The sequence below is a fragment of the Euwallacea similis genome, chromosome 2 (genome assembly GCF_039881205.1).
Source record: "Euwallacea similis isolate ESF13 chromosome 2, ESF131.1, whole genome shotgun sequence".
Classification (NCBI taxonomy): domain Eukaryota; kingdom Metazoa; phylum Arthropoda; class Insecta; order Coleoptera; family Curculionidae; genus Euwallacea; species Euwallacea similis.
The window spans coordinates 6671366-6695122 of record NC_089610.1 but is presented as its reverse complement, the minus strand read 5'-3'; the positions used below and the strand labels follow the sequence as shown (position 1 = coordinate 6695122).

The 23757-nt window shown below is 34.6% G+C and overlaps 1 protein-coding gene across 5 annotated transcripts in view; it reads left to right on the top strand.

Moving 5' to 3' along the window:
- The window catches only part of LOC136419123 (potassium voltage-gated channel protein Shaw-like), a 38279-nt gene that overhangs the window by 14223 nt on the left and 299 nt on the right, over nucleotides 1-23757 (top strand). The window contains exons 2-12 of one of the 5 annotated variants that reach the window (XM_066405287.1): nucleotides 2910-3148; nucleotides 9726-9858; nucleotides 12284-12493; nucleotides 15777-15965; nucleotides 16700-16863; nucleotides 18129-18264; nucleotides 18650-18859; nucleotides 18912-19065; nucleotides 20314-20421; nucleotides 21447-21566; nucleotides 21633-21875. In XM_066405287.1, the coding sequence (XP_066261384.1) occupies nucleotides 2955-3148; nucleotides 9726-9858; nucleotides 12284-12493; nucleotides 15777-15965; nucleotides 16700-16863; nucleotides 18129-18264; nucleotides 18650-18859; nucleotides 18912-19065; nucleotides 20314-20421; nucleotides 21447-21566; nucleotides 21633-21875 (1861 nt within the window). In that variant the 5' untranslated portion in view covers nucleotides 2910-2954. Of the gene's footprint in view, nucleotides 1-2909; nucleotides 3149-9725; nucleotides 9859-12283; nucleotides 12494-15776; nucleotides 15966-16699; nucleotides 16864-18128; nucleotides 18265-18649; nucleotides 18860-18911; nucleotides 19070-20313; nucleotides 20422-21446; nucleotides 21567-21632; nucleotides 21876-23757 lie in introns of all 5 variants that reach the window. The other 4 variants (XM_066405289.1, XM_066405286.1, XM_066405292.1 and 1 more) reach the window with 4 other exon arrangements.

The window sequence follows — 23757 nt, the reverse complement described above, 5'->3', positions numbered from 1 at the left end:
TTAAAAAGGAAAATATAATAAAGGAGCTCCCATCTTTCCCAATTTCAACAGAGAATGGTAAAAAGCTTTTTTGTGCTCAACGCGAAATTAATAATGGTTTACCGGTCGCTACACTCGCTTACGTTTTGAGCTTTCAGTTTAATCGATTTTACATTAAAAATGGCACTCCGATTATTGAAAAGTGGAGGATTTTTGACCAAACAAGTAATAGCGTCACGTAATACTTCACTTTGCGCTATAAAATTGTGAAAAAGTGGAAACATAAATGGCCCGCCTCCGCCGGTCTCATAATTTAGATCTCAAGAGAAGACATGTCCAAGTACAGGAAAAAAATAAAGGGGATACGGTCAATAAGTTTTATTCGCTGTAGTCCTCTCTTTGCACAATTATAATTCTACTTAAACCTGTCCATACTGACACTAAGTGCCATTAAGTTAACGATACTGAAAAGTAACTTTCGACTCTACATAAAACAAGACGTCTGTTTTCCTAGGGACCTTTCGCGCATGCGCGTGATCCTACGTTTTACGTGTGTCTCCACTATTCAATTTCTGACATCTGGTATTTTCGGCTGCCCCTCGTAACTTATCGACATTTTACAATCCTTCGTTGCTGCTGAGTCTTGGTGCGGTTACGTCATGCCGTACTAGATTATTGTCTTCAAGAAGCTGAGTATGGCTATGCTCCAACCGAATTGATTTATGACTTTTGAACTGTTTATTGCGCTGACTTCACTTACATTTAATCCAAAAATCCACTGACATTCGCCAAAATTTTGACATTTAGAATATGTTTTGTCCATGAAATGTTGTTAAAAATGAAAGAAAAATGTGCTATGCCGACCATTTTATGAACAAATTCTTAGACCTAAATTCATCAAGATTAAATTTTTTTTATAAAGTGGGAGAAATAATTGGAAAAATATTCGCCCATAAATAAAGGCAAAATTGTTGTCTTCCCTTTTCTCATCCTAAGTCGTTGCCATCATTCACTCCATAAATATAAAAGCCTTTGATCTTAGAACATCGTTAGGGAAATTTTTACGACACACATAATGGTGTTTATCTTTCACCGATTTCGTTTTATATATAATCGCATCTCAGGAAGTCTTCCTTCATTTGGTGGTTTAAAATACACATTGATTATGGGTAAAATAAAATTTGAACTGAATTGCCATTTCATCATTTCCATTTATTTAAGGAGATTGATCGATTCAAAAAGGCGGGGCGCCTACAATTGCCTTTGTCACATATAGACCACAAGAATGGGACCGCTACTTCCTCATTTCACTACTGAATACTTTACCGTCAACCGTTTAACTCACTCTTAATAGCGCTGTGTTTATATAGCTAATCAGAAACCCTTTTTCTCATAGTTCATAGAAACTTTTGTCAGTACTTTGGCTTAAGAAAATGCCTCCTAAAATATATGCACGTTATTTTTGGATACCCTGCAGCATGTAGTACATTAGTTAACTTATTTCAAATTTGTACTTTCTATGCAATGGGCTTCGAGCTATAAAGGGACGAGAGTGGTATTTAGAGTACATGACAATCCTTTTCATTCTGTAACATTGTCACTAATACTAATTTTGAGCAGGCAAAGCGAAAACATTATTTACATAGTGTAAGTTAACACGTACAGCTCAAAGGCATCTACAGGTTACGAGACAAGGATTCTGCCATGCTTTTATTTTAATTAAACCTGAGTCCTTATCTCTCCGGTTAAGTGGAGCGGATATTATCACATAATCTCAGTATGAGCCCTAGAAGCTATAATTCAATGATTCACTCAACAGAAACGTCTAGAGAATCAGTAGGGGCTTTTACTCAAACTGAATTTAGTACGTGAGTCCTTGGATTCGATTAAGCATCAGCACATTTCCTGATTTAATGTAGATTCCAACATAATCGAATGTTTCAGTTCAACCAATCAATTTTGAAATTTCCAGTCCCTACAGTCGAAAGCCTCAAAATACCTATCACATGTGGTTTAAATTTTAATTTAAAATTAAGGTAAATATTTTACAATCGGGCTTTGAGAAATGTCGTCCTTTAATCCTGCCCTACAACTAAATATAATGCCCTTCTTGCTAACCCTACTGGAACTCATGGCCTCTCATTTATTCTCAGGCTTTAACTCCAGCAAAAAATGGGGCAATTTCTTCAGTTAAGCTTCTTTTGAAGTTTCGCAACATCAAGCTTAACATATGTATTTCCCCATTTATATGACAACGTCCACGCATTTTCAAGGAAGTTCTTCTCAAACCTTTAGGATTCTGAATAACAGTGCGTTTGATATTGAGTGCATAAGAGCTTTGAAAGTTAAAGCTCTGGGGAAATTTGTCGGATTTTTATGTCAAGGTTAATATTTCTTTTATTAATCTTAAAGATTACTCGGCTTCATGCTGGTAGAAAAAAGTGCGAGAGCATTTATAGAGGTTAATGGAGTTGAACGTAAATCATAAAAAGATTTGTCTTGTTGGTATTTACTCATTAAACACTATAGGATTTTAAGATATTTTTATAAATTTTTCCCTTCATTCTTTTACTTCATCGAGTTTCTGTCTTTCGCAAAGTATGTGGTACTAATTACGCCACACAACTAGTTTTTGGACCTACTTAGGAGGAATACTGAAATAGAATATCCTTAATAAAGGATGGAGCACGATCTATAATCTTATATCCTTTTTGAATATTTTTAGAAGCGCTGATTTGATGCGAAATTTCATTTTCTTCGTACGTGTCCAAATTTTCAGCCTATTTACGCGACTAAATGAAAAATCAGTTACTTGTGGTTGACAACACTTAACTCTAGAGACGTGGGTGTAAATTTTCGATTGCGCCCTTGTAATATTTGATACTTAATTTATCTATAAAACTTTTTTGATTATTGTCACTTTGTTTCAGGCATTCGCTGCAAATCAACCCGGATTACAATTGTGAAATGGTGGCATGGATGGTGAGAACCGGATCATACTGAACGTTGGAGGAATTCGTTACGAGACCTATAAGGCAACTCTGAAGAAGATTCCTGCTACCCGATTATCTAGGCTCACCGAAGCCTTAGCTAATTACGATCCAGTGCTCAATGAATACTTTTTCGATAGACATCCTGGAGTCTTTGCTCAGATTTTGAATTATTATAGGTAAGTATTCTCATTACGACATATGTATGTACATATGTAGGTATGTAATATGAACACATGCAAATAATATTATATAAATATACATATGTAATAATATAAGTCGTGGATATACTAACAGCATACCTTAGGAGTCCTTAGGACAAAAAAAACAATTATCCCGATTATTAATGTAGCGCGCATTACGAATAATTTGTCCATCGCCGTGCTAACATTCGAGTGAATCATCTACGAAGTAATATTGGTACTACCTGCTTTTTGCAAAGGTACAGTTTATCGGTCTTGGAAACAAAACATACGATGTTTCCAGATATAACAGAATGGGGGAAAAGTTTCGACTGCAAGGCAGTAGTTTCATTAAGCAAACATACGTGGAAAAGTCTTAAATTCATATTATATATTATACACGTATATTATAATGCGGAAAAAACTAAACAATACGTACTAATAATACAATAGATTGTTCTAAGACTGGAAGAAAGATAACGTACCCTAAAGACCTGCTATACAATCCATCCAACTAATTACTATACCAACGCACATACGTGATAGGACAGTTGCAAGATTACAACAAATTCGGACAAGATGGAGAAGCAATGGTCACAATAGAACCATTCTGAACCGTTTTTGTCTTAAAAGACAAAAAAGTCCATCTCGCTTTCCTTTTAAACTCAAGCGGTGTTAGATTGGGTGGACGAGGAGGAGATAGAACACGACCACTTGGATCAATTAATTAATTTCCAAAAACGTCTCTCAGCATTAAATCGACTTTCAACGGCAAAATTTCGGTGTGCCTCCCCATAAATCAACATGTCAATGTGTTGAAAATTTGTGCCATTAGTTTACATTTTCGTTAGTAACATTAATAAAATTAAATTGGAAAATCGAAGCAATCTGGTAACTGACAACAGATGACAGTACGACAAATATGAAAAACTAGAGGTAGCGGCCAGGTATACTCATTCAAACAGGTCGCCTTGTAAGTTTCTTCACACTTCCTCCAGAACCATTTTCTCATGCATTCAACCCTCATACGGATATCCACGTTTGGCTAAACGAAACTTCTCGTTTGTGTACACTCCTGGTAATCCGTGAGCAAAATAGCTTTTAAATTTTTAACAAGCAATCTCTTTCAACATTATTCCCAAACCTGAGCTTATAATCCATTTTTGAATATCGTCGGTGACGTTATTTGAAGGGCTTTATGAATATTTACGAACTTCTAATCGGTCCATTTATACGAGTACATGGCTAGGGCAAAGACTTTTAAAAGTATAACGAGATCGCTCGTTTCTGGGAAAAAATTGTTTATGATTGTCATATTATAATATAAATAAGAACTGAAGATTATAATATATTCATAGTATATTATACGACAAAGTTGTAAAATACATCATTATGCTTCACAACCTCGGTGTACGTATGATGTATGCAACTACTAGATTTCATAAATTTGCAATAAATTTACCTAAATCATAACATCAACGATGACGTTTTATCTCTCATTTAACTCCTCCTATGCCAAACATAAATAAAGCAACAATGGGGATGACGACGACGACAGGGTGGTGAATCGGTTGTGTAAGTACATATGTAGATAATGAGCCATAGGCGTGGTAGTATTTACTTGTTATTCAACTGTTTTAGAAGAGGGGGTGTGAAAACGAACTTTACAGTCATTCAACACGTCCATTAATGATGTCCTTTAAACTTAAAGTCGTGGAAAAATAATTTTATTGTTAAATAAATATCCAACGACACGGATTTTGACCAGGAACAATGAAACTTGTAATACAGCGAAACGGATCGTAAGATTTAATTTTCCATGAGACTTTCACGTCATAAAAAATTAGGTGAAGTAAATCCAAAACACTTAAATTTTACAACGACTCCGGTAGCGAAGCAAAATGGATGTTTTTGGAATCAACTTTCACGTTATCTGGCGGTTCAATATTTTAATAGGAATGAAGCCGCCCATTCTGTTGGATTTATTTAACAACTTCCTGGGGAATTGAAGTGTTTGGAATGTTTAAGTTTTAAAGACGATCCCTTGGGAATTCGTTATATAATACAGGATCTTCTCGAACTTGTGCTGGGATGCGGCTTTTCCGTGTCCGAAGCTTTTGGGATCTAATGGTGCATCGGATAGGAGTTTTTTACTTGTTTAGTGGATGAGTCATAGATTAAAGTTCAGCAGTGATAACTGATAAAATTCAAGAGGTAAAAATTTGATATAAGAATTACTGCGTTTCCAATGTAGAATTTATAAGATTCCTCTCTTTATAAGAAATGAATGAAATATTCAGTAGCATCCAAAATAAAAATACGAAAATAAGGTGTTTTCATTTGAAAAAAATCACTTTTTTTGCATACTCTGTATAATTTTGAAAAGGATCAAAATGTGTCCCATTAGCTCCAAATTTCTTGATTAAATTTGTACAACTACCTATAAACTAGTTTAAAGTAACGGCATTTGAACGTTTAAAAAGTAAACCCTGATTTACTTAAAGTGTTATTCAATTTGTGTACTAGAGAACAATCCCATAAAAGTTCCACAAGGCAGATCGACAAAGAAAATTGCAGTTCGTTTCATTATTATCCTCTATCTTTGCGACTATGTCACACCCCCAAGCCCCAAGATCAATTCTTCATTTCCCATTATAAGAAATTTACTACGTCATTTCCTCGCGAAGAAAACCGTGGACACAAAAACTTTATTTGCCGAGATGTGACGGTATAATATCATTAGAGCACATAATGAGACGGTTTATGCTCGCTCCTGCCTACTAATGGATCCTAGGTCGGCACTAGTTTTAATGAGTTTTTAGTGTTCAGAACAGCTTCGTATTAATAAAATTCACCTTGAAGAAAATTCTAGGAAAGATTCAGGATGACAAAAAATGGAGAAATATTCAAACCTTGCGAGAGCGTCCGTTAATAAAGCACCGGTATATCATTCTTTGCATAATATTTAATACCGGAAGAGCCTTTTCAGAGAAACTTAGACGAAGACAAAGACTGCATCAAAAGAACTATTCATATTATATTGCAGAATAGTGTGTTCTTTGAAGCTGCTTAAGCATAAAAAAGAGTAATAGCCCTTCATTTTCCTTTAAAAACACGAATCAACAAAGAAAAAACCAGTCACTTTCCAGAAAACCTTTCTTACGTTATTGTAGCTTAAGTTTTCCCTAGCTCTAAGTGCCTCTATAACATAAAGAGCGAAGTTTTATTAGATCAAACTGAGACGACAATATGCCTAGACAGCTTTTTTGCTCTCTTACAAGAAGAAATATATTTTATTGGAGATACAGCAATTCTTACAACACAGAAGCCCAGGAGTGGGAAATTAGCCATAATTGGTGTTGTTGCATCCGGCGAGTTGGTGGCATTAGTAGGGGTAGAGTTGGCTTTCCTACCGCTCTTTCTTGTCTTCAGCGTTTGAAAGCCATCCTGGGACCTTTGGGCCGATCCAGCCGCTGGCAAGCTCCCAGGATACATTATCTTTTCAAATGGCCCCTGTATTTATCGTCGAAGCAACGAGATGTTTACTACGAATTTTTCGAATTCCTTTGTAGCTTTATGGACACGAAACGATAAAAAGTTTTTATACACCCTTCTTAGACACGTCTTATCTGCATTGACGTTGCCACAAGACTCCTAATGTTATTATATTTATGACCCGCATTCGTCTGTCTACTGCCTCCAGCTCGAAACAGTAAAATCGCGGATACTGAGGAGGATGGAGACTGGGGATAGCTGATAATGAGGGAAAAGGCGAAAATTTTAAATTACGATTGTGTTCGGAAGTTCTCAACTTTATAGGTAAATGGGCTGTATCGAGACATACCTAAATTCCATAATGTCTAATAAATGTTAATATGTTAAATTCTGATAAATATTGTTTCACCTCTCATTACGTGGTTAAAATTAAAAGTTATCATTGCCATTGTGAAAAATATAATTTGGCAGTGCATTTAATCGTTATTTTTTTATTTCGCAGTGAAAAAAACTATTAGTTCGTAGACCTTACAATCAATCACTCGCTGATTGCGAATCGCGAATTGCTAATTCTGTGAATTGTCCTATTATGTGTGTTGCTATTGGTCAGGTTTCACGAACAGGTTTCGCAATTTGCAAGTGTATGAACGTGGATTAATAGATTTCTGCTACTTAAAAAAAAACATTTATTCAAAAATACTGTTCATAACGTCCAGCACAGTTCGTTTTGCTGATTTTATAATTTCTTAAAGTAAGGTTGTAAATCTGAAATGTCTGTCCCGGAAATGCGTTGCTCAGCTGAGCTTATGAATATATTTCCACTTATTAGGTCCCAAGTTCGGCAGAAATCGCATTAAAACCGGCTTTACAAAGAATTATGTAAATTTTAAATAGCGCCCATTGCGGACAATTATTTCAGTCTCTATGCCTCTAGCTAACAGTAAAATTGAGATTAACGTTAATGCTATTTAGAGGTTGTCTACGTGAGACCGAAAGCTATGTTTCTTCATTCGAAGGAAAATCAACACGGAAAGTGTGTAGATCATTAGTCAGTTATGGTATAGAACCTGTCGTTAGGGGCGAAAATGATCATTAAAGTTTGAATGTCTTTTTAAATAAATCTTCCGGTTTGCCTCAGTTTTGCTCGTAACAAGACCATAATAAATTTAACTTATATGAAAGGGTGTGGAATGAGATCGTATCTTTGACGATGCATCATTTGTACTCGCTGTTAAATTTAATAGTTCAGTGTGTCTGTGGGCATGTCTAGTCCGTTTTCGGTAGTTACATTAATGGATTCGTAGCAGCTGGAAATTATTGTTATGCGGACACTTTTTCAAATTTTGTTAAGAATGGGCAAGCATTTGCTCCTTATATTAACATTTTCTGTGTCTGACAAGGAATATTTCATTTCTTGTCTTCGTTTCAGAATAATTTCGTGCTTCTTGTTGTCTAACCTGAAGTCCTTCATTTTCACCAGACCACGTCTTTTAGCTAATAATTGACTCTCATTAAAAACCTTTGATTCGCTGACTTTGAATATAGTTCGGGAACCGTAACATCATTGTACAACTTATGACTTCCATTTTAATTACCAAATAATTCAACGCAAAACCTTAATTTAATTATCTAATATTTTTTTCCTGGCTATGTTACTTATATAACTGTGTATTTCGATTTTTTTTCAGTTTGTTATGGATAGTTGAAAGTGTGCAATCTAATTATAGCGCTGATTCAATTATAGCGAATTTTTGGAAAACTGCCTATTATTTTCTTGTTTATCCCGGATTTATTCACTTTTCCTGCTGTTCAACTATTGGTCATCCGACAATGGCACTTTCTTGTCGACTCCTGGAGGGGCACCAAAAGTTATATGGCGCTTGAATAAATTTTCTACCTTTTAAAACAACCAAGTATTTACTCCAGGGACAGAGTGGAGGATAATAGGGTAGGTTCAAATTTTAGAATATTTTTTCACGGCTCAAAAGAAGTTGTATTTGTTAGCCGTAAGTTGTGTAGCAACTTCTAACTTTAACTAGCGTTACAAGAACTCAGGCTAGGTCTCTATCTCATTCAACTTGGAATATAAACTTTAAAAATATCAAGCGTCGGCCCGCACGGGGACACTTTATGGAACTTATCTACATAAGTTATTGCTTCTTTTATAGGACTAGTGCTGTTTTATGTCAGTTATCGTTATTAAAATTCTACTTTTATTCAAAGAGTTGATATTAAATTATAATATATCATTCTTTGAGCCGTAAGATATTTTCACGAATTCAATATTTTGCGTGTTTTCTTCAAATTTGCTAACCAAAAAAGGAAAAGATAATTATTTGCTGATAGCACAGATGGCAGCTAGATTTCCGTTGAAAAAAAAATACATTAAAGCGCACAATGACTTTTTTACATTAAAGGAATACTTCAAATGCGATATCCCAGAAATAGTACTGATCCAGATAAGCAGCTTAAATACATTCAGCCTGAATTGGCCTTGGCTGTTGAATCTAATTTCCCTATTGAAGTTTTATAAATGTTCCATTTTGCTGAATCAAATAAGGAAAATAATGAAGAAATTTTTCTTGGGCCATAAATATCTTGATATTATTTAATCCAATAACGAGATAATAAAGGCAGAAAGTGGGAATTTGCTCCAAATTTCTTATTTTTAAAGCTTAACATTCTCGTGTTTTTTACGTAGTTAGATGCTGTAAGGCTTATTGAGTTCTTAGATTTGCAGAAAAATGTATATATTTAACACACGTTTTGTTAGCGTTTCGTTTCGAGTTTATATGGGTGATTGTTGTGCACCTGATTCGAAGTGATCAGAAATGTGTGTGATTCTTGTTCGAAACACCATAGGTATTGTATTTTGTAATTTGAGCATTTATAAAATGATCATCAAATTTAATCTGGAGTGGATATTCACGTTCGGACCACCCAGTGTGCTGTCTCTGAGACACTTTCGTTCAAAAATAACCAACAACCTCGTTTTCATCAAGTTCCTTTTGTGTGGTTTTTAAATTAATTTGCGGCCATGCAGATCTGAAGTTTATTCATCTGAAATAATCAATTTCAGGACTGGGAAATTACATTACCCAACTAACGTTTGCGGGCCCCTATTCGAGGAGGAGCTCGAGTTTTGGGGTCTGGATTCTAACCAGGTGGAGCCATGTTGTTGGAGCACCTACAGTGTCCATCGAGATACCCAGGTATGTGACAATTCCTTTATCTCTTGAGTCACTAATCGACCCTTAACTAGATCTTAGTTCTTTTTTAATAGAGTAAAGATCAAATAGCTCCAATATTCCTGGAATCAATCCCAATTAAGAGAGGTTCGTGAAGCCAAACAAAAAGAACTGCTTATACCATATGTAACCTTTAAAGGATCCACCAATAAGCGACTAATTAATTTTTCGGCTTAATTGGATTGAATATCATTTAATTAAATAGCTGGATGGTTTCAATTTATTGATGGATTAATAGGCTGATAATGGGGCTATGAATTATATCAGACAGCAAGCTCGATCGTGTTATTCAAGCACGATATGAGCGTCAATAATAGGAGCTATGATTTTCTAAAATGAGCATTTGAATACGTGATTAAGAGTGATTATGAGGGAGTTGAGAGTGCAGGCAAGTATCAATGTATTAATTTAAAGTATTTTGGCAATTCTTAAGGTTTTTGAAGTATTAAACCGTTGCCATAAAAAAAAAACAATTCATCACTCCTCGGTCCTTTCATGATTTCTTGTTAAAGCTTGAAATAATGACAAACGGCCTAATCAAAAGCGAACATAAATTTAGTCAAATAACGTCGGATTCAGGTCACTAAATTAATACAGAAGCAAGGCCTTATCTCGTAACTTTGCGCTCACATGTCTATTAATCCTGCTTAAATGTAAGTAGATTAAGGCAAAGCATTTGCTTGGTTTGAGACCAGGTGCTGGCCAGATTCTATAAAACCCAATTGTTTGCTTTGTTTTTAAATTTCTACTCTAGATCAGAACTGCGATAAACCCTTTTTCTCGATTGAAAAAGCTCGAAAACTACCTGGAAGTATTCCAGCATGATTAATGCTAAAATGACATACTGTACTTATGAAATGAAATGTTAGTATAGGAGATTAAAGCAGAGCACGATGAGTAACGGATATTTTTAACATTTTCATCTAACTTACTTTTTATGCTTTTGAGATTTAGTAGCGGTTCAAAGCTCCAAACTCCCACGGGTTGCTGTTCTTTCCCAGAAAATCACAAGTTTAGGTTTCCTCTGTTTTTAAAATCGGCAGATACCTAGTTGAGTAACGAATACAATTTTTTCCCACCTTCATCTTCTTCATCTCGATAATAGCTTTACGAATCTAGATCGTTAGGGTTAACTATTTCAACTCCAGCATCGGACATCCCTTTTATCTTGTTATCAAACTGGGCTAAAAGAAGCCCATTCAATCCGTAATAAAATCAATTCCAGCTGGACCGAATATTCCAGACCGTGTGGACCGCAACATATGTGTAAACTAACTCTGGTAACTATCCTAATTGAGACTTGAATACTTAAGTTCCTGGAGAGATTAGAAGCCAAAGGTTTGTATTGCGGCTCCTGATTGCAAACTTAATGTCCCGAGAAGCTTTCACGATGTGTTAATCGATCTATGAATATATTGATTTTGATTAATCAATAAACGCATAAGTTTAATAAATATTTCATTTTCAAAATTGCCAGAATTAATATTTACCTTCATCAGATAAGTAATATACAGGGTGAGTCAGAGTTAAACCGCCATAAATAAATCATGTGTAGGGAATTTGATTTTAAGCAGGAAAGTCCCAATGAAAATGTATCCGCAAATGCTTGCTAAGAGCGCTACAGTCCTTCAAATATGGCTGCTAGAAATTGATTTTTGTTTTGTGCTTTTAAAACCATTTAAGATAAATGAATAAATTTGTGTGCAAAAATGTAACTAAGTCAAACGGTTGTTTCAAAGTTAAAATTAGCTGTTTGACGACGCATTTTCTTCTCTTTTTCTTCTAATTTTTTGCTAAGAAAGTTGTTGCGAAGGTTTTTTTTATTACTAAAGGGTTTTCTCAAAACAGCTTGTAATCGAGACTGTGCCCGATTATTTTTTACTGAAAGAAATCTTTTTCTTTTGCGAAACATAAAAGAATGAACAGAGTATTTTGAAAATTAAAATAACAGTATTATTAAACTTTGCAGAACCGCTGAAAGTACGTCTCTGATTAATAATTTTTGAAAAATTTTACCTTTGAAACAACCATCTGATTCAGTTAAATTTTTGCACACAAATTTATACATTTATCTTAAATGGTTTTAGAAACACAAAGCAAAAAACAATTTCTGGCGGCCATCTTTGAAGGGTTGTATGGCACTTAACAAGTATTTGCGGATACATTTTTATGGCAACTTGTTTAAAATCAAATTCCCTATGCAAGATTTACGTACGGCTGTTTAACTTTGACTTACTCTGTATGTATGTATGTATATTGTATGTAAATGTGATGTAAATGGGTGTCATTGTAATCCCCCAATGTTCGTGACTTTTCTAAGTGCTCACCTAGGTTTCGGATGCGTATTTCCATTTAATGATATTAATGGCGACAATAATCTTTCTTCCAGGCGACTTTAGCAATTTTGGATAAACTGGATATCGATGCAGATAGACCAAGCGATGAAGACGTGGCTAGAATGTTTGGCTATGAGGAAGCTTATCATGCAGGTACCCTTACAAGATGGCAGAAACTCAAACCCAAAATATGGGCCCTTTTTGACGAACCATATTCCTCGTCCTCGGCCAAGGTACCTCCGCTCAATGTGCAACATCGAAATGTGAATATCATTTTTTATTAACTTTTAATCTCTCTTCACTAAAGTGCTTATCGTATGTGCATGTAGTTTTAGAGTAGTGTAACTGAATCGTTAATTGCCTACAATAAAAATATTAAATTGTACGTTGTACATACGTGTAATTTGATCATTTAACTAGATACGAAAAACATATCAATTTAACGTCAGCGAATGATTTAAAATTTTATTTTAAGGGTAGAAAGCATGAAACTACTTCTAAACCTTCGTAATTCATTGTAAAAAAAATCTTTTGCTAAAATGAGTCAAAGTTGCATGAGATGCATGGCTGAATATGTATAGTAGAAATATAAATTTAAAGAGAGCAAATATTTTTTTCCGAGCGACCTTAAAGTGGAACATGAGCTGCTTCAAAATACGTACAAAAGGAGGTGCTTTTAGTTCCAGGAGCGTATTTTCGACATGTGTGGATATTTTGATTCACGGATACATTAAAATTCTGTTCTAACTGTTGTTGTTTTGACGGTTTTGCAATAACCGTGTTATTTTCTTGCCTACTGGGAAGTTAGGTCGCATTAAATTTCGTTATTGTGTTACGACGCCTCACTCAAAAATTCAATTTGTGTTGCCAGGCTCAAGAAAACAAATAAGGGCAAGATTTGTAATACTGGAGGCACAATACACGTCAGATGGAGGCTCTCTTAAGTGCATTGTGTATTGGCGTCTAAAATTAAACTTGGGTTATCCTTCACGAATTTCCCATGTTGGCCAAGGGATATGTTGGATTTATTGAAACAAGCACCTAGAACGATGGATAACGTTGTTTAAATTCATGTTCCGTACTCATCTGAACGCCCAATATTCTATAAGAATCACTTAGTGAACAAACTAAATTGTTAAAGAAAATAAATTTTTTTTTAAATTAAACTATCATTTATTGAATTTATGTCATAAATTCCCACTACTAAATCCTCGAATGGAGATTTTTACACAACATCTTCCATATAAGGTGAAAGAAAGTAAGATTACGTAGATAGTCTACCACAATATCGTGGTAGTGAACTGATTTATTTAAGCTGATTTTAATGAAACCGATCGTCAAATTCGAACCCGATATCTCTAAGCTCTATCGAAATGTCAAAGATTTCCAATGTTAAAAGTCCATCCCTAAAAGAGGACCTCGATCCCCAACAAGCTCGGAGTTTAGTAATAGGTTAAATTGGAACATGTAAAGACTTGACCGGAACATAAAAGCTATTGACCGTTTTTCCTAAAGAAACGCTCACTTTAGAAATTGGCCACGTTTTTAGGGTTTTCAGGCAGGGGAGAACATTTCTAATTTAGTTCTGAAAAGGAAATTAAATTTCCTTTTGGAGGTAGACTCTAAATTATTAAATATAATTTAGGCGCCATGTGTCCGAGTTAAAGCCAAAATTAATGAAGCAGTTAACGAAGAACTTTTTACGTGTGTGAAAAAATTCCATCGATGACTAAGAGTATTGAAGTATCATTTGACCCTAAGGTCAAATTTAAGTCCCGAAGCGGGTAGCACTGAAGAATCTACAATGTGATTAGAAATCACGGTGTATATACGATTTTTGCCCTACAAGACTCGTTAAATTTCCAATAAAATTGCGCGACTCTCTTTTTAATGCGACGAGTTACGAAGCTCCTCCTCCATTTTATTGCATCCCTCTATCCTTGCCTTCAAAGGTTTATGATCTCAAATTAACTTTAGGTAGTAATTTATCTATACATTAATTAACGTTCAATAGAAAGTGATAAAACGTTCACCGAGGTATCTAAGTATCAATTATCGATTTGAAGTAATAATAATCCGCGATAATTTGGATTATCGTACTTTGATGACTTTAATAATAATTAAGAACGTCGTTTGCTAGTCATGAAGAGGGAGGAATATTGATTAGACTTTGGCAGCAATTTGAATATTCACGACAAAGGAAACGCTTGTGGTGACGCAATAACGTGTCAATTATAATCGAGATTTGTAGTTTATACCGACAGCTATATTTAGCCCATCACTGCGGCTCGTGGGTACTAATCCCCAAGATCAATTCATTCAAAAGGTCAAAGTGTGACAGCAAAGGCCAAAGAGGTTTGACTGAAATTTTAACAGCGCCTTTTAACGTAAGCCTTAAAACTGAACCATAAACTAGTGTTTTTGTCGATATACACTTTTCATTTTATTTCCTTAAGCGCTCGTAAATAAATTTAGATCATGCCATTGCCACCATCTATAACGTAAAGTTTATTCTGAGAAAATTTCCTTTGCTATTTAAGTTCGATTTTTAATGGTCAATTAGTTGGATATTTGTAGCAACTTTTCCATAAACATATTTATTTTGCATTGTTAAAAAAATTAAAAGAAATGTTCTCAAGGTACATTTAAAGCCCCCTGACAACCTTATTACACATTTATATGCGATTTAATAAGAATTTAAATGTGTATGATGTATATGAGATCCATAAATTTAAGGTGACTCAAAGCAATTTAGTTTCAAACATTAATTATTTTTAATTGGAGATCCTCAATATTATTATCCTTAGATGTTTTATAGGCAATGCAATGTTTCTGTACTCAGTTTCCAACAGTTTTTGAAATATTGCCCTATAAAATTTTATTGTTCATATTTAAGGGCATATAGCTTCTCAAGATGTTGAAGTAGTGCAAAATGGTTAAATTTCGTAATTAAATTATTTGATATATCGTTTCAAACTAAGAGAGGACAGTGTATAAACTGTTTTTCTCCATCTCAAATAGTTTCGTAATTTGAAAATTATGTCCCATTACTGGAAAAATATAAAATTGTAGGTGTCATTTTCTCAAAAACTATTGACGATATACATAAAAAATACTTCTTGAGATTGGCCTGCTATAAAACCCAAAGAGCTAATAAATTTTTACGCAAAAAACATAACTTAGAATTTTTATACTTCTTCGAGCCATCTTGTACAGGTCAATTTTTTCGAATCACAAATACATTCGTGGGACTCTGAAGATGTATTAAATCAACATCCTGTACATTAGTATCTACCTACACTGACATCGTTTCATTGTCAGCTTTAATGGACCTCAAAAATTTTGCGATTCTTATCAAATTTACCATTCGATTAACAATTTAGTGAGATCTGACTCATTTCTCCTTTGCACGAACTTTTCATTGCATGTAACCTTTTCACAGCAGGTTCGTTGAATACCTTTTCGAACATATTTCGACTATAAAATAGAATTTACCATATTGATATTCCTATGACTTTTACCAAAAACAAATATTTTCTTTTCCAGATAGTGGCCGGAGCGTCTGTTTTTTTTATCTGCGTCTCCGTTTTCTCTTTTTGCCTGAAGACCCATTCGGAAATGCGGGTCGATTGCGAAAACAATAAGGACAATTGCACCGAGCCTCATCCGTATTTTCTAACCGTGGACCATTTTTGCAATGCGTGGTTCACTTTTGAGCTGTCGGTAAGATTGATCGTAAGTATCTCTCTTAGTTCACAGAAAATTGAGAACTTTCGCTTTCTACCCCCCCGAGTCCTATGGCGTGGAGTTGTGCAAGAAAAGTAGCGGTATAGCATTGTTCTACAATATTTTGTAATTCAAAATATGAGAAAAATACAGATTACACGAGATATTTTTCGTCTAAAATTTATAGACATTTTTTTAAAGCTTTGAGCCTAGGAATATACCTTTAAAAACTTTAAATTTAATCGCGACTTATCTTGCAGCATCACGATTACGGAAGACGTGGTACCAAAGAGTCTCTGACAAGATAGCGAGACTTAAACTGGCAAAAAACGAAGTCATGACAGATTTGAAACAAACAACACTATAAATCGAGTTTTCTCGTTGTCGCTTAAATTATGCTGCATCTGCTTTCAATTGCAGGAATTTAAATTACAGATTCCTTAAATTCTGTAGCACAAATGTCAACTACAAACGCTTCTAATGTGAAAAAGTCGAGATCTAGTGTGGTATTTTAGTAAAGTGACACCACACAATAAATCAAGGACTCTGTGAAGATTTATAATCATCATTTCTTATACTACGGGAGAGGAAAAACTATATGTCTCCACACCTCCAACAAACGATTTCTCGCGAACAAACATAATCCCACGTTATTTATACATCTGTTCCCTACTATCGATACCTTCCATAAATTTTCCTTTATAAATATCGGCCAATGTATCATTCATTTTTTCTCTTTCCAGGTTTCTCCAAATATAATCGAATTCATCAAATCTCCAGTTAACATTATAGATTTTGCTGCTACGTTAAGTTTTTATATCGATATGATCGTGATTTTCGAGAAGAAGAATGAGTTATTGGATTTTTTTAGTATCATCAGGATTTTACGGCTGTTCAAGCTTACGAGGTAAATTACGAGGTTGTATGTGCTTGCGTTTTTTGCTTTGGTTTTATTACATTTGAAAGTCAATTTTCTACTCAAACGTTTAAGTAAGTCGAAGGAAAAGTCGTTATTATCCATAAAATAAGAGAAAATATAGTTATTTAGCTCCTCAAATAAAGTCAGTTATGACGGATTCAACTGAGATTAATAACCGGAATCTGAAATAGAAAGCAAACGTTGTTTAATCCAAGAAAGATGCCATCAATCTTTCCAGTCAGACGATTTATTTTTAAATATTCCTAGGGGATAAGTTCTAATCACCGAAACAGAAGTAGAAAAGGGCGGTATTGATTATTGTTTTGATTTATTAGAAACTCAAGTAAATTTTGTGTTGCGAAATTTCTAAAAATTGATGAAACTGATGATTTGAGAACGATATTTATATTTTTTCTCTTGCGCAAAAATTGTAGGTCAATAAAGTTCAATGACCCGATATCTGTGCTGTTTTATAAAGGAGAAGGAATTAGAGTAATGACGCCATTCTCTGGAGGAATATGAGATGCAGATACGTTCGTGTACGCGTCATTCATCATTCTGTCAAGCCGTTATTAGGGGTGACGTATTATGGGGTATTTGCATGGACTACTTGAAAGTGTTAAGGACCTGTATGCCTTTGCCATCATATCGTTTTCATATATTGAAGAATTTTCACTGTACTTGACAAATGCTGGACAGAGACTGGACGGGAACTGGTAGACCAACACGGAGAGACGGTTGTTGCAAATAATGGAAGCTTTTAGGCGTCAAGAAAAACTGTCTACACGTACCAGAATTGAAATGTCCATAATACTGTTTCCCTAGTAATCATACATGCATCATAAAACGTCGATTATGATGCATGAGTAATAAAAACTACTATTATTACAATTCACAGCAAGGGATCTAACAACGTGACGAATAAAAAGTCACATCGTAATTTAAATTTGTGTCGACTTGAATATTCCATATCGACCTACATTCTTGGAACATAACTTCAAATTAACCACTTACTCGTTGGTTGCACATTATTCTAATATAACAATAAATGTAAAGTCAATTGTAAAACAGCCCCTTTAATCAGCTAAATGTAAATTGAACTCAAATGTCTACAAAGGAAGTACGACACGTGATGCTGAAACGTTACGTGATTACGTTCACACCTGCATCCAATCTCTTTATAAAGGGACTGTTCGAAACTCGTTAAATATATCACTATGTAACATTGAATGGTGTCTTTAATTTAATTTTAGGCATTCTCCAGGATTAAAGATACTCATCCATACGTTCAAAGCATCGGCAAAGGAATTGGCCCTTTTGGTCTTCTTCCTCGTTTTGGGAATAGTAGTATTTGCCAGTCTGGTTTATTATGCGGAGAAACTAGATGGGGTAAGTTCATATAAATACCCAAAAAGAGGCACATGTACAACTGTAAAGAATGACGAAAATTAAGGTCTTCATTGCAGACACGGGGACAAATTAATGTTTTTGTCTAGATACTTGGGTTTTGTCACTGTATCACAACTTACAAGCAGGAATTTCTATATTTAGTCCGAATCTTTTCTTCTCACTTTAATAGCATTAAGGCAATTAACACAGTAACTTCTTATACTCTTCGTTCGCATGCTTACTCGTTCCTTAAATTAAAAAAAGTCTAGCTAGAGTCTTTTTCTATCGGGCTTCAGGAGTTTACACGAGTTATTACGGGGGATTTCGTGGGGTCGCCGTAACTCTGTAAAGTTATTTAGCGTTACCAGCAATAATTTTCCTTCAGGATAACAAGCACAATGTCTTCAAAAGTATTCCGGAAGGACTTTGGTGGGCCATAGTAACAATGACCACAGTTGGGTATGGGGATATGGCTCCAAGGACATATGCCGGCAAGTTTGTAGGGGCTTTATGTGCTTTAGCAGGAGTACTCACTATTGCTCTCCCAGTACCAGTAATTGTGTCAAATTTTTCTATGTTTTACTCTCATACTCAGGTGAGTTTCTCTGAATTTTTGTTTCACTTTACAGTATTGTTTATGGTAATAGGCTAGAGCAAAATTACCCAAGCAAAGGCGTAGGGTCTTACCTGTGGAACAGCCCAGGAGGAAAAAACTGGAAAGTGTTGGTAATAGGAGGGTTAATGCCATTAAACATCACCATCCTGCAGTAATTAAGGATGCCTTTGGAGGCTCGAAAATAGGTAAGTAGTTAATGAACGTGATCAATGAATATCAAGAAAGAATTGGATTTGTTCCATTTCAAGAGTAAATCAATCCAGGATCGTCGTAAATATTTGCCAGATATCCGATCATTAGTGCATTTAACTGAGCATATTTCTGACTACTTCTGACAGTCCAGAATGCGTCTGCTTTCTTTTTGGAAAAGGCATATGAATAACTTCTCATAGAAAAACCAGAATCAGTATCGAACTCTTCGAGGAACATCATACTATTATGATTATTACGATTAACTAAATTGAAATGACTTACGTGACTACAATTTGACGGCGTTTTCTGTTTAATTACGATGTGAGTGGCCATCTCATCTAAGTTGATTTCAAACTGCCTAAAAGTCCTCTTAGTAGTGTTTCTTTTACTTTCTTGTTTCCAATTTGCCTTGGCCCTTATGAGCAAATTTATTAAAATGCCGTTTTCCAAAGAAACAATGAACTTTCTAATCCAGTTTTTATCAGCTTAAAAGTAAGCAAAAAGTTTAATATCACACTATAAAACCTCATTTGCCCATCCAATGCAAATAAAAGTAATGTAAATTAGACGATGTGGCACAAATCAACTTGATTTTATGTTTATGGAAGGCTTAAAAAAATAATTGGAAGGTACATGACCCCAGGCATCTGTAGATTAAATATCCGATGTAGAGTGAACTGGGAAATAACGATGAAGTACCATGATAATCCACGTGACTACTGGAAGGTTAATGATTGATCATATTTCGATCGTATAACGTGCGTTTTGAAGTAATATAATGACGATAATTGAGATACTACAAGGAGGCCAACAAAGTGAAAAAAAACCATTAATCAAATGAAGCAAAATTTGTTTTTCTTCACATCTCTGAGATATTGAGATAAGTTTCCATACTGAATTTTAACCGAATACTTATTGGTTCGTTGGGAAATCTTAGCGCATTGCAGCCTGTGAGATTTAATTTCTGAAAATCAACTAAGAAAATTAAATGAATAACATTTAGGTCTTTAATTATTGTGGTGCAGCCTGCCGACATTTAATGAAACCACTCACGAACGGGAAATACTAAAGCGAATTTCTAGATTATTGATTTTCTAATCTGCACAACTTCAGCGATTTCGAGATAGAGCGCACTAGATACCTTTCTGATTATAAAATAATTCTGAATTTGAAGCGATGGTCTGAAATTATTTCAAATTCGTTTAGAATGTGACAGAAGGCTTAGATGTATCTTTTTTTAGGTAGCGCCAATGGAATTCCTGTTATTAACCTGGCTCTCCAAGGCCCCTCTGTCCCTAGTATAGCAGTTTTGCCTCATAATGGTCCGTTTAGTATGCATGTTCCTCAAGGTAAAACGCAATTATTAAACTCAAATTTTGAAAGGTAATTACTGTGTGCTTGAACAATAGAAAAATAAAACAGAAAAGTTAAAATTAATGAATAACGGGAAATCCGGGAAAGATACGAAATATTAGGTGTAATCATTCAGGATCCCACGAGGAAAAAAATGGATATACGCTTACGCAATCCTTATCCAGTATAATAAATTTAATTAACAGGCTGTGGCCCTATGAGGTTTGACCCAAAGGGGAGAATGCAAACTTTCTTTTCCATGATGGAACGAGGCATTGTTTGCATGTTTACTCAGCGTTTTTAACGTTTTAGGCCAGCTTCGTGACTACCACCGTGAACTGAAAATTAATAATTCTGCCTTCAATATGTGAATCATAAGCATCATAATACAGTGCGTTTCAGAAACATTTGTACAAATGACAATAGCGTACTAGTAGATAAAATAACAATATTCCGATAATATGTATAATATATTCACTTAAATGTGTCTTATAAAAAAGTTTTCACTCTAATTAATTATTTTTTCTGTAATTTGGGAATAAATCACTTTTTAATACGGTAAATTTATTAAAAATTTAAAATAAAGAATAAAAACAAGTAGCTCTTGTATAAGGCAACTTTAGCTGGATAGCTCTATTTTTTTTTAACCTCTAGGGGTCAATACTTTTTTATACCATTATTCTGGGAGACCCTGAACACATCCTATAGAAAATAATGCTTCTACAAAAAAAAGTTCTTGTATGTCAAGACTGTTTTGGTTTATTTCCGATTTTCAAGTGATTTATACTTACAGCCAAAATTGTTTATTCCTTTTCACGTCTAAGTCAACTAAGTCGGAAAGTAAAAAAAATCAAATCGATAGCTCGCAGGGTAACACAAAAAGACATTTAAAAGCCCATTAGCCTAAAAAGTTGGTGCCATGACATGGGTTGATATGACCTATTTGTGAGTAGTTTCACAGCTTTATACTTCGTAATATTTTTGTTTTTGTCTAACATAGTTTGTTTCTTCTTGCTTTCAGCTATTCTACCAGCTTTGACACCATCCTCTTCTCCTAATTATGCGATGTCTCCATTACACTCATTGTCCACTGGAGGGGGAAGCATTGAAACATTACCACTTCAGCCAAAGTATCTTCCAGGTAACTCCAAACTAACCCAAAAATAATTGCAGGTCGAAAAAAATTTTTTGTTAATTATTCCGTAAGGTTTCAAAAGGGAGACTACATCAGAACCAAAAGAAATCACTACGTTATCAACTCCACAAGAAAAGGGCGTTAGTCCATCTAGAAAATTATCTTATTCCCATAAAGTTTATCCTGCAGATGGTACCAGTAAAGAAAATGATACCCTTACCAGTGCGTCTGCTTTGGCCATTGGAAGCTCCACAGAAGTACTGGTCAGCATCATTGAAAATCAAACCGGCATGCGGAGGAATTCGTTTCTCTCAGGTTGGTTGATATCTACTAATTTTAACTATACAGGGTATTTCAAATTCGACCCTCACCATTGGGATCTCGGAAACTAGAGGAGATACGAAAAAGTTTAAATGGGGGCAAAGTTGCGCAATCTAGTGCTTGATCGAATACCGTTTTTAAAATTTTAATTTTCCGAGTACTTCCGGAGATATCCGAGAAAAACTAAAAATTGGAGAATCCATTTTTATTTTTTTTTAGCGTTATTTGACAAGAAAGGTTAAATCCGTAAGCACATTTTCATTGTCACTTTTTCTCAGCTACACAATGACATATTCAAATTTGCGATCTGACGTTTCGTCTTTCGGCTACCATCATCAACTTTATTTTTTCTTATGGGCGCCATATTGGATTTTTCGACAAAAAAATAGTGCGTTTCATTCTGAATTCATTGATATAGAACTTCTTATAATTTACTTTTTTAAAAGCCGAAATATTTAAATAAAAAGAAATATTACATAGTTGGCTTTGACTCCATCGAAAGACTTTCTTTTGTTCGCGTTATATGACAGAACTTCTCAAACGAATTTAGAGCGTGTGCAGATTTCCAATGAAAATGAGTTTCCGAAGTGAAGAAAAACGAGATATGTTAAGACTTTATTACAAATTTGATAGGAACAGTAAGAAAACAGCTCAAATGTATTTTGAGTTATATCCGGAAAGACAACAGCCGCATAGAACATTATTTAAAACTTTGGACGAACATTTAGCTGAGTTTGGTGCTTTTGAAAAACCTAAGATGAAGTATGGAAGCAGAAGGAAAGAAGATACTAGAAATAACCTACTGGCAGAGACAAAACTAAATTATTATTAAATGTTACAACAAGTGCTCAAATTGACGACTTTTTTGTGGGGCACTTTGAAAAATAGAATATATGAGAATCGAGATTATAACACAATAGAAGAACTTAGAGAAAACATCATTACACAATGTAGAGTAATCAGAAGGAGAAATATTATTAGGGCTGTCACTAATTTAAATAGACGTGTTCGTTTATGTATGCAGGAGGAAGGTCGTCAATCTGAACACTTGTTGTATCATTTAATAATAATTTAGTTTTGTCTCTGCCAGTAGGTTATTTCTAGTATCTTCTTTCATTCTGTTTCCATACTTCATCCTAGGTTTTTCAAAAACACCAAACTCAGCTAAATGTTCGTCCAAAGTTTTAAATAATGTCCTATGCGGCTGTTGTCTTTCCGGATATAACTGAAAATACATTTAAGCTGTTTTCGTACTGTTCCTATCAAATTTGTAATAAAGTCTTAACATATCTCGTTTTTCTTCACTTCGGAAACTCATTTTCATTGGAAATCTGCACACGCTCTAAATTCGTTTGAGAAGTTCTGTCATATAACGCGAACAAAAGAAAGTCTTTCGATGGAGTCAAGGCCACCTATGTAATATTTCTTTTTATTTAAATATTTCGGCTTTTAAAAAAGTAAATTATAAGAAGTTCTATATCAATGAATTCAGAATGAAACGCACTATTTTTTTGTCGAAAAATCCAATATGGGGCCCATAAGAAAAAATAAAGTTGATGATGGTAGCCGAAAGACGAAACGTCGGATCGCAAATTTGAATATGTCATTGTGTAGCTAAGAAAAAGTGACAATGAAAATGTGCTTACGGATTTAACCTTTCTTGTCAAATAACGCTAAAAAAAATTAAAAATGGATTCTCCAATTTTTAGTTTTTCTCGGATATCTTCGGAAGTACTCGGAAAATTAAAATTTTGAAAACGGTATTCGATCATGCACTAGATTGCGCAACTTTGCCACCATTTAAACTTTTTCGTATCTCCTCTAGTTTCCGAGATCCCAATGGTGAGGGTCGAATTTGAAATACCCTGTATACTAA